The following is a 15,293-nucleotide window of genomic DNA, read 5'->3' on the forward strand; positions in this document are numbered from 1 at the left end:
GAATAAGGTGGTAAAGTGCAACCGCTGTACATAGACAAATCCATGTACTACCCATCGTTCCCATGCTCACCTACAAGCAGTGCATTCCAGCTCGTATGCACAGTAGCGGCAGAGCTCCTTCTAGTGTATATTTAGGAAACTCTATAACATGTGAACTAATATATACTTAGAAAAATGCTTTCACAGCACAGCACAATTCTACTGCCGTGAAACCACTTTTACAAATTATTACACGCAGACTAATAAGCACCTATATGTTCGTCTTGAATAATTAGAAATTTTCAGTAATTTAAATCAAAGCAAATTCAAATACTGCATCATATGTGTGAATGTTCGAAGCACTTGAATATTCGCCCAAGCTATAAATATGCTGAGAGTAACAATCTTGGATTTTACATAACACCTTTTGGTAAATACAAGTGATGAGCAGAGGTAGAACAAAAAACGTTGTTGTCTTGTCAGCTGCTTTGAAGACAAAACGTTCAGTTCAGCAATGTTTCTTGTTCTACCACTGTTCGTCACTTCAAGCACCCATAAGGCCTGCGAGCAATCTCGTTTCAGACTACCAACCATAGAGTTTCCTAAAATTAACTAGAGAGGACTCTGGCGCAGCGCTCGTTCAGCGACCATGGAAATGGTGGGTAGTACACGGATTTGCCTAATCTTCGTGCTTGCAGGTTTCAAACACACTCACGGTTTTGTTGTTTACTGTTGTGTTTTTTTTCGAATATTAGAATGGACCACTTTGAACTTTGCGACCCGATTTGTCATGCCACGGCCAGGATCGAAATGCGGGGCACGTTTCGATTTGCTAGCTATTCTTCGCGTGACCTTACAATTTGTTGCTATCACATTCAATGCTTCGCCTTTGCAGCAAAGCTGTGGCGTTTTTGTTCTCCAATGATCAACCAACCCACTTGCATTATAGCATACTGCATTTTCACGCTTGTAACTCACACAAAATATGCAGTGAACTTGACTAAAGTGATCTTTCACTATAGCAGGGGTGCTACAGGCAAAGTAGAAATTCTAGCGATTTGTGGAGCAGGAACACTTTGCTTTTGGAGCAGATAAACCCGAATTTGTAGCAGATTACGGGAAGACATACCTCCATTTTGGAGCAGAAATTTTAAATTTGGAGCAGTTAAACAAAAAATTTACTTTTTGCCATAAGGTGACTTAAATAGCAATTAAACAGCCAAGCACACTAGCACAAACATAATAACAAACTTTCACACCTACTAACAAGACAAAAACAAGTGATCTTGCATATGGCAAGAAGCTCATAAAACTTGATTAATAGAGACATGACAACTTGACTAGTCTAATCACTCAACTTGACTAGTTCAGACACCATTCAACTTGACTAGTCTAGACACCACACAACAATGCTTTCTTTTTTTAGAAATATCTTCAAGCTCACTGAGCTTTTTAAGCGCAGTCTCCAGGCTGGCGTTCCCCTTTGCCAACAGTACATGGCCACTTGACACTTTATTCACGTCTTTTTCTTGGCACCAGCGTTAATTACTTCTTCTGTACTCGTGAGCAATGCCTCGCTGGCTGCCACTTGGTTCTCTAAAGCAGCTTTTGCTGCTTCGTGAGTGGGCTGCTCTACGACAGGATCTTCCGTTGCCTTGCGCTTGCTTGAGCTTGCCTCGATGCTCAATCTTTGTGTATACTTAGCCCGAGCTTGCCTCACACTCTTCAGCAGGTAAGGGTTGAGTGGCACCTTAGTTGCATCTCCGTCATAATGCTGAAAGAAGCTCTTCACTTGGCGCATTCCATTGATGCTGGCAATGCTCAGCGAGCTTCTTCCATCTAACAGGTTCTTGTTTTCGCTGAACCCTCTTTAAGCATCAGCATTGCCATGTGGTAAGGAAAGCAGTGCTTTGATAATCTTAGTGTCACAAACGACTGCAATTTGCATATCGTCTGCGTTCCCCATCGTCCAAGGAAGGGCGCTTTTGTGTTGGGAGGACGAGATCCGGCGACTAACCACCCAGCGATGACGCCGCCTCGTCTTCCCTACACCTGTACAAAAAGGGGCACGTGCGGTATAAAAAAAGGAAATGAGCTCCAGATGGGACGGGAGCACGCGTACGCCCACGAAAAAGTTTGGACTGCATCCGGAGGGGCAGTTGACGTACAGTCAGCAAGATGTACAGTCGTCGGTGTCGCGAGTCTCGCGTAGGCAGCGAGCATGGAGTGACCGATGCAACGTATTGAGACGGCTGCAATTCCGGGCACCCTCGTCGTCTACCAAGCCGGCGAGATCTTCAGCGGTACCCATCAACTCCCCTACGTGCGCCAAAAGCTGGCCTAGTCCATATGGAACTTTTTATTGCGACTTTTTTAAAAACCTTAATTATAACCAGCCTTTTTTAACATTTGTCGTTGTGTGCGCTGCAACGCACGTAGAAATTCAAAAGCGTGACCATGATCTTTTTCATGTATTTTCTTGTATCTCTTTTTGATTTCCATCTTGTTGCTATCTTTTTAATATTCCGCGTATTTGTCTTTTGTCTGTACCTCTTGTAGTGTTGATTTGATTGATTTGGGGGGTTTAACGTCCCAAAACCACCATTTGATTATGAGAGACGCCGTAGTGGAGGGCTCCGGAAATTTTGACCACCTGGGGTTCTTTAACGTGCACCCAAATCTGAGTACACGGGCCTGCAACATTCCCGCCTCCAACCTCTTGTAGTGTCCTTCTATAGAATAGTTTGTTATGTAGCTGTTCTTTTCCATAGCGCGTATCAGTTTTTCTCCTCTGTTATTTTTCTAATATTCTGCCTTTGCCCCTGTTTTAAATGCTTGTTTGTGTGTAATCAAATCTCCGCGTCTGTTCTATGAGTGCGTCGGTCAGGCCCACACATCAACACACGGGCAACCCCGCACGGGTCGAGCAACCTACAAATAAATTGGAGATGTGCTACTTCGAGGCCTTTCAGGCGTCGCAGGGCGAAGCGTAAAGTGGAAGCCTGCGAGTCTGCTGCACGTCGATGTTGGATCGGCGGGGCCTCACCCGAAGTGTGTGACACTCAGACAGCAACGGATACTTCAGTTCTCTGGTGATAGTCTTCAGGCAAAGCACCTTAGCCCCAGTACACATCCACCCTTCCTTCCAAGTGCAGGGTGCCTCTGTCCCCATCACACATAAGCATGTTCCATTCGTTGACCAGCAACGACACTCGATCCCCACAAATGACCTGAGGCTGCAGCTGCCAGGCAATGTACCGCAAGGACCGCATCTCCTGTTCAGCATTCTCACACCTTAAGGCAAGGAATTTTGCGTACATGATTACTTTGTGAGAGGAAGCTTCTGGAGAAGTGCTTTTGCACAAGTGATGTAGAATGCACGAGCCCCAAGGTGGAAAGTTTTTTTTCTCTGCAGAGTCCCAGTCTTCCATAGCCTTCTCAGTGTCCATCCCAACTTCCGGGTGCACCTTCCAGAACGCTCCATTATCCAGGTTCAGTTTTGTCAACTCTTCTGCAGTCTTGGTGCAATACACTTCACTTCTTAAAACACGGCTCAAAACTCGTCGCACCAGTGCCAGGATCTCACCATGAAGGACAAGTAGAAGTGGCTCCACCTTCGAAACGAGCGCTGAAACTCAGCAAAAAGTTCTGCTGCGTGTCTTAGAAACAACATTTTAGCATTGTCAATAGTATAGACAACAGCAACTCGTCCTTTCGGTTTGTTCTGCAGTTCGTGTAACTCTTGGCAGGTTATAATGTTAGCTATAAAAAAAGTGATAATAAAGGTCTCCTTCGTCATATTCAGAGTCATTATTTTTAATCTGAGATGCTTTCTACAGATGCTCTTTACATGCATCGAGTATTCAAAACTTGACAAGTTCAGAATACTCGATGACAAGCTTTCAATACACCATATGGCTAATTTGTGCATTTTGAAGTTTTTAGTGCATGACATGCTAAGTTGTGGCCATGAGTGCAAGCAATACTCTGTGGCTCACTAATCACAGATATGTGTTGATCCACTCATTTTTTAACCAATTATATTGGCGATGCTTTGCACATAAAATTGAGAAATTTTTGCTGCAGAAGAGCATAACACCCAATGTTACAATTAAATAGCAGAGCAACATCGAATATCCTTGTTTGCTTGTTTTTTCATTATGCAACATGCTAATTTTCGTCGACAAAAGCGCTCATCACTTCAACCTGTTATCTTCAGAGTGCCCCAGGGCTCCGTTTTAAGAAAGGCTGTTTTTCTCATTTATATAAATTATATTCATCAAGGTATACATTCCCGACTCCGGCTATATGCAGATGACTGCATTTTGTATTGACCAATAAGATGTAAGGATGACATTGCTAAGGTACAAGATGACGATTGAAAGATGGTGTTCACAATGGCAAATGGACGCGAATACAACTGAAACAAAGCTTATGAGATTTAACACCTCCAGCTAAATTACAGAGGAAACTCACATTCCTAATGATAAAGCCTTAGAAAACACAGCATCGTTTAAATATCTGGGTATTCATCTCTTCAGTAATTTGTCTTGAAAAAATCATGTGGATTTTGTTGTTTCTGCGGCATGCAAAACACTTGGCTTCTGTTGTAAGCTTCGTAAGGCTGACAGTGGTACTAAACTTCTTGCATACACTACCATACTCTACCCGGACCTTGAGTACGCCTCTTTTATATGGAACCCGTACCACATGTATCTTATCAACAAACTGGGATCTATGCAAAATAAGGCAGTGCGTTTTATTTCTGGTAATTATTTGCAGCAATCAAGCATCACAAAAATAAAGTATGAACTTGGTCTCACCCCCTTGTAGACTAGAAGAAAAATATGCCTGTTAGCCTTTATTCTTAAACTTTTTGATCAACCAAGTACATTCTCTCAAGCGCACATCTTACCTGCCAAAAAGATTTTTTCTCGTATCAATCACAAACTTAAGGTTGAGCAACCTTTTGCACACACTAACCTATTACAGTTTTTATGCTTACACCTAGCTACCTCAGAATGGAATCGTCTCCCCAGTAACATAGCTGAAATAAATGATAATGCAGTAATTAAAAGTGCTCTAAATCAGGAATTTTTATAAAGGTACATCCTAGCGTTAAGTATTAGAGATTACTCTTAACAAGAAAAAATGTGTATCCTAATCATATTGTCGCGAAACCTCTATATGCAAGACAAACAATGTGCGTGTAATTCCTGTATAACGAAAGAAATGCAGTACGTTGATGCCGATTGATGACAAGTGTACTACTAAGAATTTCTATTTTTGCTTCACTGTTTCTTTTTTTCATACCTTATTTTGTTTGTTTTGCGCTTTACAAAGGGGGGAGCATAACATTTCATGTAATGCCCACCTTGTACTCTTAGTGAAAATAAATGAAAAAAAAAAGTGAGAATAGCCTCTAGATTAAACAGCAACCTTATTGCAACCACAGTTTTAAGAAACTACTTCATCGGTCTACACCAATTTAATGTTTGTTTTCGCCTATTTTCTGAAAATTTCCATATCTGCTCAAAGAATTGAGCTCACCACTGGAGCAGATTGTAGGCGATTGCCCTTGGTCCACGCTGCTCGTCTTTTCACTGGGGGCCTGCAGAGCAAGGTTGTCAAACAGAAAATCGTTAGCCAAGAGGAGTTCCAAATCACACTGCTCTATTTAGAGAAAGAACTTTATGGTTGTAAATGCTTTGAAACACTGGAGTTTCCTAGGTCAATGAAGCCTGTAAGATCATTGATGATTAATTGATATGTGGGGTTTAACGTCCCCCAAAACTGCCATGTGTTTATGAGAGAGCACGTAGTAGACGGCTCGGAAAATTTCGACCACCTGGGGTTCTTTAACGTGCACCCAAATCTGAGTACACGGGCCTACAACATTTCCGCCTCCATCGGAAATGCAGCCGCCGCAGCCGGGAATCGAACCCGCGACCTGCGGGTCAGCCGCCGAGTACCTTAGCCACTAGACCACCGCGACATGACAAGCCTGTAAACTCAAAATTGGAATTCTGTTGAGGTGCACCTAACAGCACAACTGACAGTTACACATTTCTTGAGAGCTTCACAATACTCACAATCCGAATGCTTCTCAGACTTGACCACTTCCTGTACAGGCAGCATCAAAGTGTTTTAAAACTTCCGGGCCCAACTGTGTGCGTGTGTGAATGCAGACGAGTGCATTCCCCTGCCTTTGTATAGGGCCCAGGGCTTAAAATAATTGGTGTTGTTGAATAATATAGTTGAGTAACTGTTCAAAAAAAGAAGGTAGGACTCGGTTCAGTAAACTTGTTTAGGAAGAAGTAAGGATCAACGTACAAGACTCGACTCACGAATGCATGCGCCAGTCGTTGATTACAATAAGGGTCGCGTGCACCATATACAGCTGTGCGCCACCGCCACCGGTGTCTGTAACCACTAATGCGCAAGAAAAGAAAGCGAAGTTGATCGAGGACACCAAGGGCGCAATGAGATTCGAACCTATGTCCCGTGCGTGTCAGCCCAGTATTCGACTTTAGAGCCACGCCGTCGCTTGAAAATTTGTGGCAAACTGGCAGGCTTGATGTGAGTGATGAAGTGTTGTATATAACAACAAAAGTACAACCAGGCGTCAGACAATGCTAATGGCGTAACGAGTGGTCGTCGAATGTTCGAACAATTTACGAAAGCTTCAGGTATAATTCTTTATCGTCGTCAGCCACTGCATAAAAAACTGTACGAAATTCCATGCAAGTGTTTAGCGGGTACCCCGCTTCCACTAACATTGACGAAGAGTGGCGTAGTGAATGGCTCCGTACTACACAAAAATTATAATCAATAACGGTGTAGTGGATACCCTTCAAAAGTTATTCTAGCAGTTACCCAAAGAGTTTAAAAATGCTCTGAAAGGCCGCTCTTCCAGCTTTCGCTGTGACTGTGCTGCGGCTTCCGCGCAGGCCTGGCAGTTTTTTCTATGTGCGGATCAAGAAAGCAAGAGCGCGAATCTCGTCATGTTCGTGTACCGGACCGTGGTGCAGGAATCTTGAGCACATTATGAGGTCTCGAGGAAATCGCATTTTGAGGAGTGCATGATAGGTAGCGTTCAAGTGAGCCAAAAGTTTTATTGTAGTTGACAACAGCTTTTAGTGTCGATGCTACTGACTAGACAAACCATTAAGGCAGCAGTGCATGGTGTTGCAAAAAAGAAAACTCGTCGTGCCATTCTCTGGTGATACCCGAGCACAGTACGTGCTCCTTGATGTAGACGGCCACGAATAGCGACAGATGGAGACAACATGTATAGCAAGTTTTAAGCCATGGGACACATAGAGCAGATCTGATGTGTAGAGTTTGTACAGGGTCCGCTTTTTAGGCCACCCTTCTCTCACGCTCGTACATATTTAGTTCAAAATAATGTCTTTCACAACCACCACCATCACATGGTATATTGAAGGTAATTGAATAAATGGGCTCAAAACAATAGAAAATAAGGTAGAAAGAAGAAGCAAGCATCACGAACAGCCACCACACCACTTCTCCAAGCCGAGCATGTGCGGAAGCTAAGCAGCACCCACCTGTGCACCCACCAGTGGAAGCTAAGCAGCACTTCCACTGTGCAGCTAAAGGTGTGCGCGATGCGTTCGATTGAACAAAGACAGCTATGGGGCGTCCTAAGAAAGTGTGGTCTGCCTAGGAGGAACTCGAGCATATCGAAACGAGACGTGTTGGTCGACGGGAGTACGAGTGATAAAGGGCCAGTGCTTCGCTGTGCCAAGCTTTGTGCGACAGTGCTAACTTCCCGAGAATTTTGAACATGAAAGTGTTTTATGCCAGTGTCTACCCCGGCTCCACTGACGTATTTTCTTCACGGATATGACGTAAAATATATACTAACCGACTGCAATTGAAGAAAATTTCTGTCGCCAGGTGTCAAACCTACGCCTCTCGCTCCGCGGCGCGCGGCACGGAACGCCCATAGAGGAACGCCTACTGTACCACAGATTGATCATCCCACTTGCTTCCAGATTTGTTGATATCGTTTAGTGACTGCTTTTCTTTATTTTGACACAGGTATCATAACAACTTTGACCGCTCACGTTTGATGCGCTCGAACTCCACATTGTCGTGAAGAAGGTCGTCGTCGTCATGCACCCTTCCTGAAAGCATGGTGCAGAGTTCGTGAGATCTTTAACCCTGTTAGGGCTTGTTCTCGCGTATTGGTGAAGTCGAGATTGACTTCACGGCACAGACGCACCTTGGCATGGAACTAGGCCGTCATACTCTCGTTGCGCTGCTGCACACGCTCTTGCATCCTGCGCCATGTTTCCGCCACGAGAGTCTGGCTGATGAAGGTCCGACGGAAGCATGTCGCGAGCTCTTCCCTCGACGAGACTTGAAAGCCCCTCGAACGGTACCAATCCTTGGCAGCTTCCACTAGTCGGGCCTTAGCAATTTCTAGCGTGTACGCTGCTGGCCACCCATAAAGGTTGCACATCGCTTAGACATGGCTCAAGTCGGGAATCACCTGGAACGTTGGCGCTAAGGTTGCGCCGCACCAGCCATAGACAGTAGTTCCAGCAGGGTTGCTAGTAGTCTATCCTTTTCTTGGAGAGCTTGGAATCTAACGAGTCGATATAGTGTTGCCACCGCCAGTCGGGTTGTCTCTTTCGTCAAAGCATTCCATCTTAGGTTAGGGATACTAGTTCCGTGCACTGTTAAAACTCGCGTTTATTTTTCTTGGGTGACTGGATAGGCAATCCCACTTCCGAAATGTTATCCTGCGGTGTATTGAAGCACCCAATCCGTTGTAGGAAGGGAAAAATTTACTTTACTTCCGAGAAAACACAAGCTACACAGGCTACACACCACGCAGGTGAAACGGCACGAGCGTCACTCCGTCTTCATCATCGTCTTTTTTCACACTGTCTACAAAAGGGCACATGCATTTCTAAAGGCTGGTGCACACCAGCGACTTGCTGCGGTCACCTGACCATTGGAGACTGACGACTGAAAAGCGACTGATGTTCACACCGGCAGAGGCTGCATGCGAGCGACCGGAAGTCGCAAAACTGGAGAGTCACGTACGGACCTCGTTATCAGAGAGAAATCTGGAGACCGGCGCCGATCAACTGATTGCCACCAGCTGAGTGAACGGAGTGAACCGAGCGCGCCGCATTTATTCTTTTCGTCTGTACTCGCACAACGTTGAAAAAAAAACAAAAAACAAAGATTGAGCATCGCTGATGGGTTCCAGCAGCTTTGCGACTGCAGTCCGGTCAGGAAGCGACTAGCCAAAGCAGTCGCTTTGCGATTGCTTGCGACTGTTAGCGACCAGTCGCGTACTGTCGCGCCACCACTGCTAGTCGCCGGTGTGCAGCAGTCTTAAAGTATTCAGAATGTTCAAAAGACACCAGCCCTTTAGCTAGGCATTTGGCAGTCTACAAGTTATGGAAGTTAAACATTGTGCCATTAGACAGTCATGAAACTTCACTTGAGGGTGCCGTCGTGCTCACCAACAATCTTTAAAAAGTGAAAGTCAACGAAAGAATCACTTTAAGTCCTGGCCCTATGTACAGTGTCAATTTTTATGAAAGGGAACACTAAAACCCGTGGCCTGCGCACTCCGGTGGCTGCTGGCAGGGCGTTCAAGGGGCAGCGAAAGCAACCAGTCTCTTTTCACGTCATCTTACGGCGAGGAAAAGAACCATTAATTACCAATACAAAACGAGCGAATAAATTGCAACCCCCTCCCCCTTCAAGGTGATTATGCAAGAGCCAGTAATCGCATTAAAGGTGAAGGGGTTGCAATCTTGCCGTTCTATATACGCAACAAATGGTTGTTTTGCTCGCCGCGAGATTTTTTTTATTTATTTATTCAGATACCTACAGCGCCCAACTGGGCATTATTGTAGGGGAGAAACAAACAGGAAAAGATACAGGTAGTATATACAACATGAAAATCAACAAACATGTAGGAATAAAGATAATATCAACACTCTACACATAAATAACATTATAAAAAGACTAAACATCACGTTACTAAGAGGTTGATAAAGGTTGTACAATACGAAAAAGCAACAAAACATAATATTAAAGTAAAACATTTAAACATAAAAAAACTTTATAGATACATAACCTCATAAGAAAAACAGTAGAAAACACAACGCGAAAAGTGTGGTTGGTCTCGCTCCCGCTTGAACGCACTGCCGCCCCGCCACGGTGGTCTAGTGGCTAAGGTACTCGGCTGCTGACCCGCAGGTCGCGGGTTCGATTCCCGGCTGCCGCGGCTGCATTTCCGATGGAGGCGGAAATGTTGTAGGCCCGTGTGCTCAGATTTGGGCGCACGTTAAAGAACCCCAGGTGGTCGAAATTTCCGGTGCCCTGCACTACGGCGTCTCTCATAATCATATGGTGGTTTTGGGACGTTAAACCCCACAAATCAATCTTGAACGCACTGCCAGGAGCCGCCAGTGCACGCAGGCCACGCGTCGTCGTGTTCCCTTTAATGCAGCGCATGACTTTTGTTGCAACGCATGGCTTTGCACATGTTGCGAAAGCCCTGCGCATGGCTTTTGGACGCGGCATCCATCTCTTTAAAGAGAGAGAGAGAGGATGTGCGGCTAAGCAAAGCTGCTTGTTTTCTCTCTCCACAGGAAGAGGGTGTGACACCCAGTCTGAAATCCATGCGCTGATGGACTGCAATGGGTACGTGTGGTCAGGCCTTTAGACTGCTGCCCGAATAGGCTTGTGCAAATAGTGAATTTCAGGTTTGAAGCGAATTCGAAGCAAATAGGAATTTTGGTCGAATAGTTTCAAATCAGGTTCGAACAGTGTCTATATCACATGTTATATAAAAATAGAGCCTATGGCCTCACCCAACTAATCTGTACAATATTTTTAAGAATTGACACAAGGCCTGTGCAAATGCCTTTTTTTTTTTCATCAAAGGAAGTGGAAACTGAATAGTAGCAAGATTTCACTCTTGGTAGTATGCCAGTGACAGCCTGCAAAGTACTTTAGGTTTTGAAATTTGCTATACTTGGAGCACGAAATTCGGCATTTAAACTTGGGAAAAGTGAATAGATGCGAGGGTAAATATATTCATGTAACCTTCAAGTGGGGTCTGCGGCAGTGTGGATTTCTCCTTGATACACGTTTTCGCGGCTTAGCACCACTTCAATGCAGTGAGACTTTTACCGAGAATTTTACAGAAAGTTACATGCGAACCAATATGCATATATATAGGTGTTTTCACGACTCGACATTTCTTCATTGCATTGAAACAACCTTTAGAGGCAACTCCTGCAATTTTTTGAGGTGAATGGATCTCAATTAAATTCTCTGGATGCGTTCCTTTGCACATTTCCGTCATTTATGCCAAATTGCAGTTTTGAGAGATGCACCGATTGTTTGCAAATGAGCTTTAAAGATTGCCTCAAAAAGCTCGTCTCGCTTGCCAGAATTATTGGTAACACTGTCTGTGTGACGTCATGTTTGGCCAGTCAACGAAAGTGACACAGCTGATGGCATCGTTACTTTCGCCGCTACAGCGTTTATTGTGCGGCCACAAGACGACTGCAGTGGTGTTTCGCATGGGTATAGCACAGGAAAGCTTTCTTCTTTCCTCTGTGCTCTTGGGCCGGCACTCCGCTAGTCTGGCTTTCACAGTTTACATACTCTGCGCCGGCGGGACTCCGGTTCTTGCCAAATAGTACGTCATAAGCAGACAGGGGGCCCGGTTTGGTTTTGGTATTGCACTTTTTTGCTTATTGAAAATTTTCAAATTTCCTGCGCATTTGAGCTACTGGGCTAATTATAAGAGTGTCTGAGGAACGTAGAAACACCAGTACCTTGACGTGGTTCAAAAATTGCCGGTGTTGGCCTTTAAGGGGTGTTACATGTAGCTAATATGCACCTATTCGTTAGTCTCGAATAAATAGAAAGTTTCAACAATTTAAATTAGATTTGGAGGCAATTAGAATACTGCACTATTCGTTCAAATATTCGGAGCATTCAAATATTCGCACAATTCTACGCCCAAAGTGTCAGCAGCTGATGTGCTGAGCAACCTTAGCAGTAGCACATTTATTAAACAGACATGCACTGAAGTGTCGATGAAATCGGATATATGTGTGGGAAAACATAAGACGCCTATGCATTCCCACAGATACGAGATTGGGCACGAGATTATGCAACGCTGAACATTGCCCAGTTGTCCAAAGCATAAGCACTGAAGCGCACTTTGTGCACTTGACTCATTCTTCGATTTAGAAGATTCCTGGCTGTTGGATCTTTTATCTCGCAATGAATGTACAAGCAGTAAGGGAGTGTATAGCGAACTATCCCATTGTTGTAATAGCAGATGCATACTTGACACCGGAATTTCTTGACAATGTTAAGCACTGGTGGCAATGCCATTTCACACGCGTCAGGCATTCACAAGGGCTAGCTTTTTTGTGACTTAAATCATCGAAGAAGGGCTGCACTGCGAACTATATATATAAAAGCTTATTCCAGCAACCGCTTAATAGTTACCACAAGTTTGGTGTGGTAATTTGGCACTAGCGACGCTGTAGATTCTATAGTGTAAGAAAACGAAGGGTGCAGACTATGCAACAGAAATGAATGCCAAGTATTGGATGAAGTCTTGCATGCTTCATACGAGTGTTTTAGAAATCACGCCCATATGCATGACTCGACACTGGTGTACAGTAACAGCGAGTTGATTCAAACCCTGGGGTCTATAACACAGTATAGGTTGCTAATAACACAAGTCGTGAATGTCCGCACTATGTCCAGACAGTGGGCTAGTCCGAGAGGACGGTAACGACAGTGGCCCGCTTTAGTCGCTGTTGTCGACGCCATGAACACTTCCCGGAGCTTCCTTGAGTGCAGTGTTGGTGAAGTGCAAAGTGTGAGCAGGCTTGAGATCATGGCACTTGCGGCAGCCAACTACCGTACTAAACAATGTAGCATCACCGATTACTTAGACAAACTTTTTTTTTCGTCGCATGAAACATGACTGTCATTTCACTTTATAATGCGTTGTTCTTGTTTTTTTTCTTCATTTTGGTTAATTAAAAATGCATTTAAATCGAAGAGTTTTCGCGGTCCAGTGGTCTTCAAATCGTCAAGGTTTTACTGTATAGTATTTTCAGAACACTGAGAATGCTTCAGCTTCGGAGAAGCTAGGCCTCCACTTTTTTCAACAAGACTACAAACCTTCAATAAAACACTACCTAGAGGCTTAGTTTCATTGAAATGTACGCTCGTACCTCACTATAATGAAATTGCATCTTACGCAAAAATAAGCTTACTATACCTAAAATTTTAATAAGAGTACATTCTTAACATCATGCAAGAGTATTCCTTATTGTCTTTATTAGAACCGATATATCCTATCTGGTTTCGTTAGTGTGAGTGTGCATTTTTTTCAGTATCTTTTTTTTTAAATTCGGCGTTTTAGGTTACCCAGCATGGCTTAGCAATACGCATCTCACCTCAAGGGATGCCATGTAGTCGAAATTGTCCTGTGCATACTGGGCACACATCTGTGGCTCGTTGAGGTCGGCTGCATCGATGTCTGGCACCCCGGGTGGCAGTAGAGAGGCAGAGAATGCCTGGGCATTTACAACAGGCTCCTCCTCCTCCTCGTTGATGGAAGCCTTTTTCAGGCTCTGGGACAGTAGAGAAATCTCCTTGCCAGCCGCGGTCTGCCAAGGAACATCAATAAGTAGATTACGGCATTGACAACAAATAAAGCGTTTTCCAAATTGTAAAGTTAGCTTTCCAACGGTGGCTGGTCATATAGTGCAAATAACCTGGTCAAGTGCGGTTCGCTTACACAACGACATGAAAAATGTCGAGTCTCCTTTTAATATAGAATCTCAATAGAGGAGCTCCAGCACATTCAACTAAAACAGAGTCTCTGCTTGAACTATGACAAGTGCCGGCATCATTCATTCAAATATGCATTGAAAAAAGCACACTTGCAAATTATAAAAAGGGTCCATTGCACGAATTCAATACAGAATATTACTATGGAAGTAATGCTCAGGGAGACACCCAATGCTATAAACCTTTCATTCAGCAAAATTTAAGCACACGGTTATATTTTTACACTTTAAATAATCGAATTCACTTTGGAGTGCATTCAATGTTTACCAAATCTTGAAGCATCCCAACTCTGAAGATTCGCTGTGGCGTGGAGCCACAATGTCGCGACACATATTTAGGGAAAATATAAACTGCCCCAAAAGCACACGCCAAGCTTTACCCCTTAATGCCTGAATTATGCAACTGCTGAAGAAAATAAAAACGTCTCATTTTCCAGCTTTCAATAGCAACCCTTAAATGATTCCACAGCTACACTACTACAATGCACAATTAATGCATACTTCTATGTATCGTATGTCTTGAATTCTTAACATGTCACGGAAGGCCGGACCTTGCGATAAAGAACATACTTCAGAACTACGCAACATGTGTGCCACGTCTCGAGAGCGTACACACTAAATAAACAAAATTTTATTGAACATAGAACTTGTGTCAGCCAGGCAAGAAAGAACGAAGAAGTGAGCGCTCTTGCATGCACTGTCCGCCAACAGCTACGGAACAATTATTCCAGCATAAAATGCATTACATAAGATGGTGCTAGATTTTCCTTGCTGAAAGGTACGTTCCTCGCAAGTACTCGACAGTCAGCATTAAAGGCAGCCCACATTCCGTGACTTGCTTACTCGAAGTACTTCGGTATGTCATGAATTCGTGACATTAGACAACAAATCGTGAAAGGGACACTAAAGGTAAACAATTTATGTCAGTCAAAAGTCAACGTTTGAGAAGTGAGACTTCAAAATTTTATGCAGCTGTACTCTACTAAGCGAAAAATACACAACATGTGCGCATACACTGGAATCTTTTGCAACGAGCATTACTGTGCTGACCTTGCGGCGACTTTCCCAACAGAATCTGAAAAAGAGCTGCTAGCCAGCCAGATAATGGGTCAAATGCGATCATCTCCTTCAAACCAAAACTTTTAATTAGGTGACTGAGTAAAAAGAACACAAAGCAATGAATAAACAAGTATGGGGCATTCGAAACCGTATAAAAGCGGTGCAAATCCTTTGGCACACAAAGACACTGAGGCTTGAAGTTCTTGTCCTCTTAGCGCTTCAGCACAAGGAAGAAAACGAGTAGTGGCTTCACACGGTGTGTCACCAGAAGTCGCCTTGAGCTTTTTGGAACCATTAGCGACCGAAGGCACCCCACTTTTCCAGAACGAAGCCACAAACACACAGCCCCGCCACTGTTGAATAGTC

At 44.0% G+C, this 15,293-nt stretch overlaps 1 protein-coding gene across 2 annotated transcripts in view; it reads right to left on the reverse strand.

Moving 5' to 3' along the window:
• The window catches only part of LOC119185699 (uncharacterized), a 45,578-nt gene that overhangs the window by 23,403 nt on the left and 6,882 nt on the right, over positions 1-15,293 (reverse strand). For both annotated transcript variants that reach the window (XM_037434592.2, XM_075881622.1), the window contains exons 3-4: positions 13,473-13,685; positions 5,530-5,590 (exon numbers count right to left, since the gene is read on the reverse strand). In XM_037434592.2, the coding sequence (XP_037290489.2) occupies positions 5,530-5,590; positions 13,473-13,685 (274 nt within the window). The remainder of the gene's footprint in view (positions 1-5,529; positions 5,591-13,472; positions 13,686-15,293) is intronic.

The sequence above is a fragment of the Rhipicephalus microplus genome, chromosome X (genome assembly GCF_043290135.1).
Source record: "Rhipicephalus microplus isolate Deutch F79 chromosome X, USDA_Rmic, whole genome shotgun sequence".
NCBI lineage: Eukaryota > Metazoa > Arthropoda > Arachnida > Ixodida > Ixodidae > Rhipicephalus > Rhipicephalus microplus.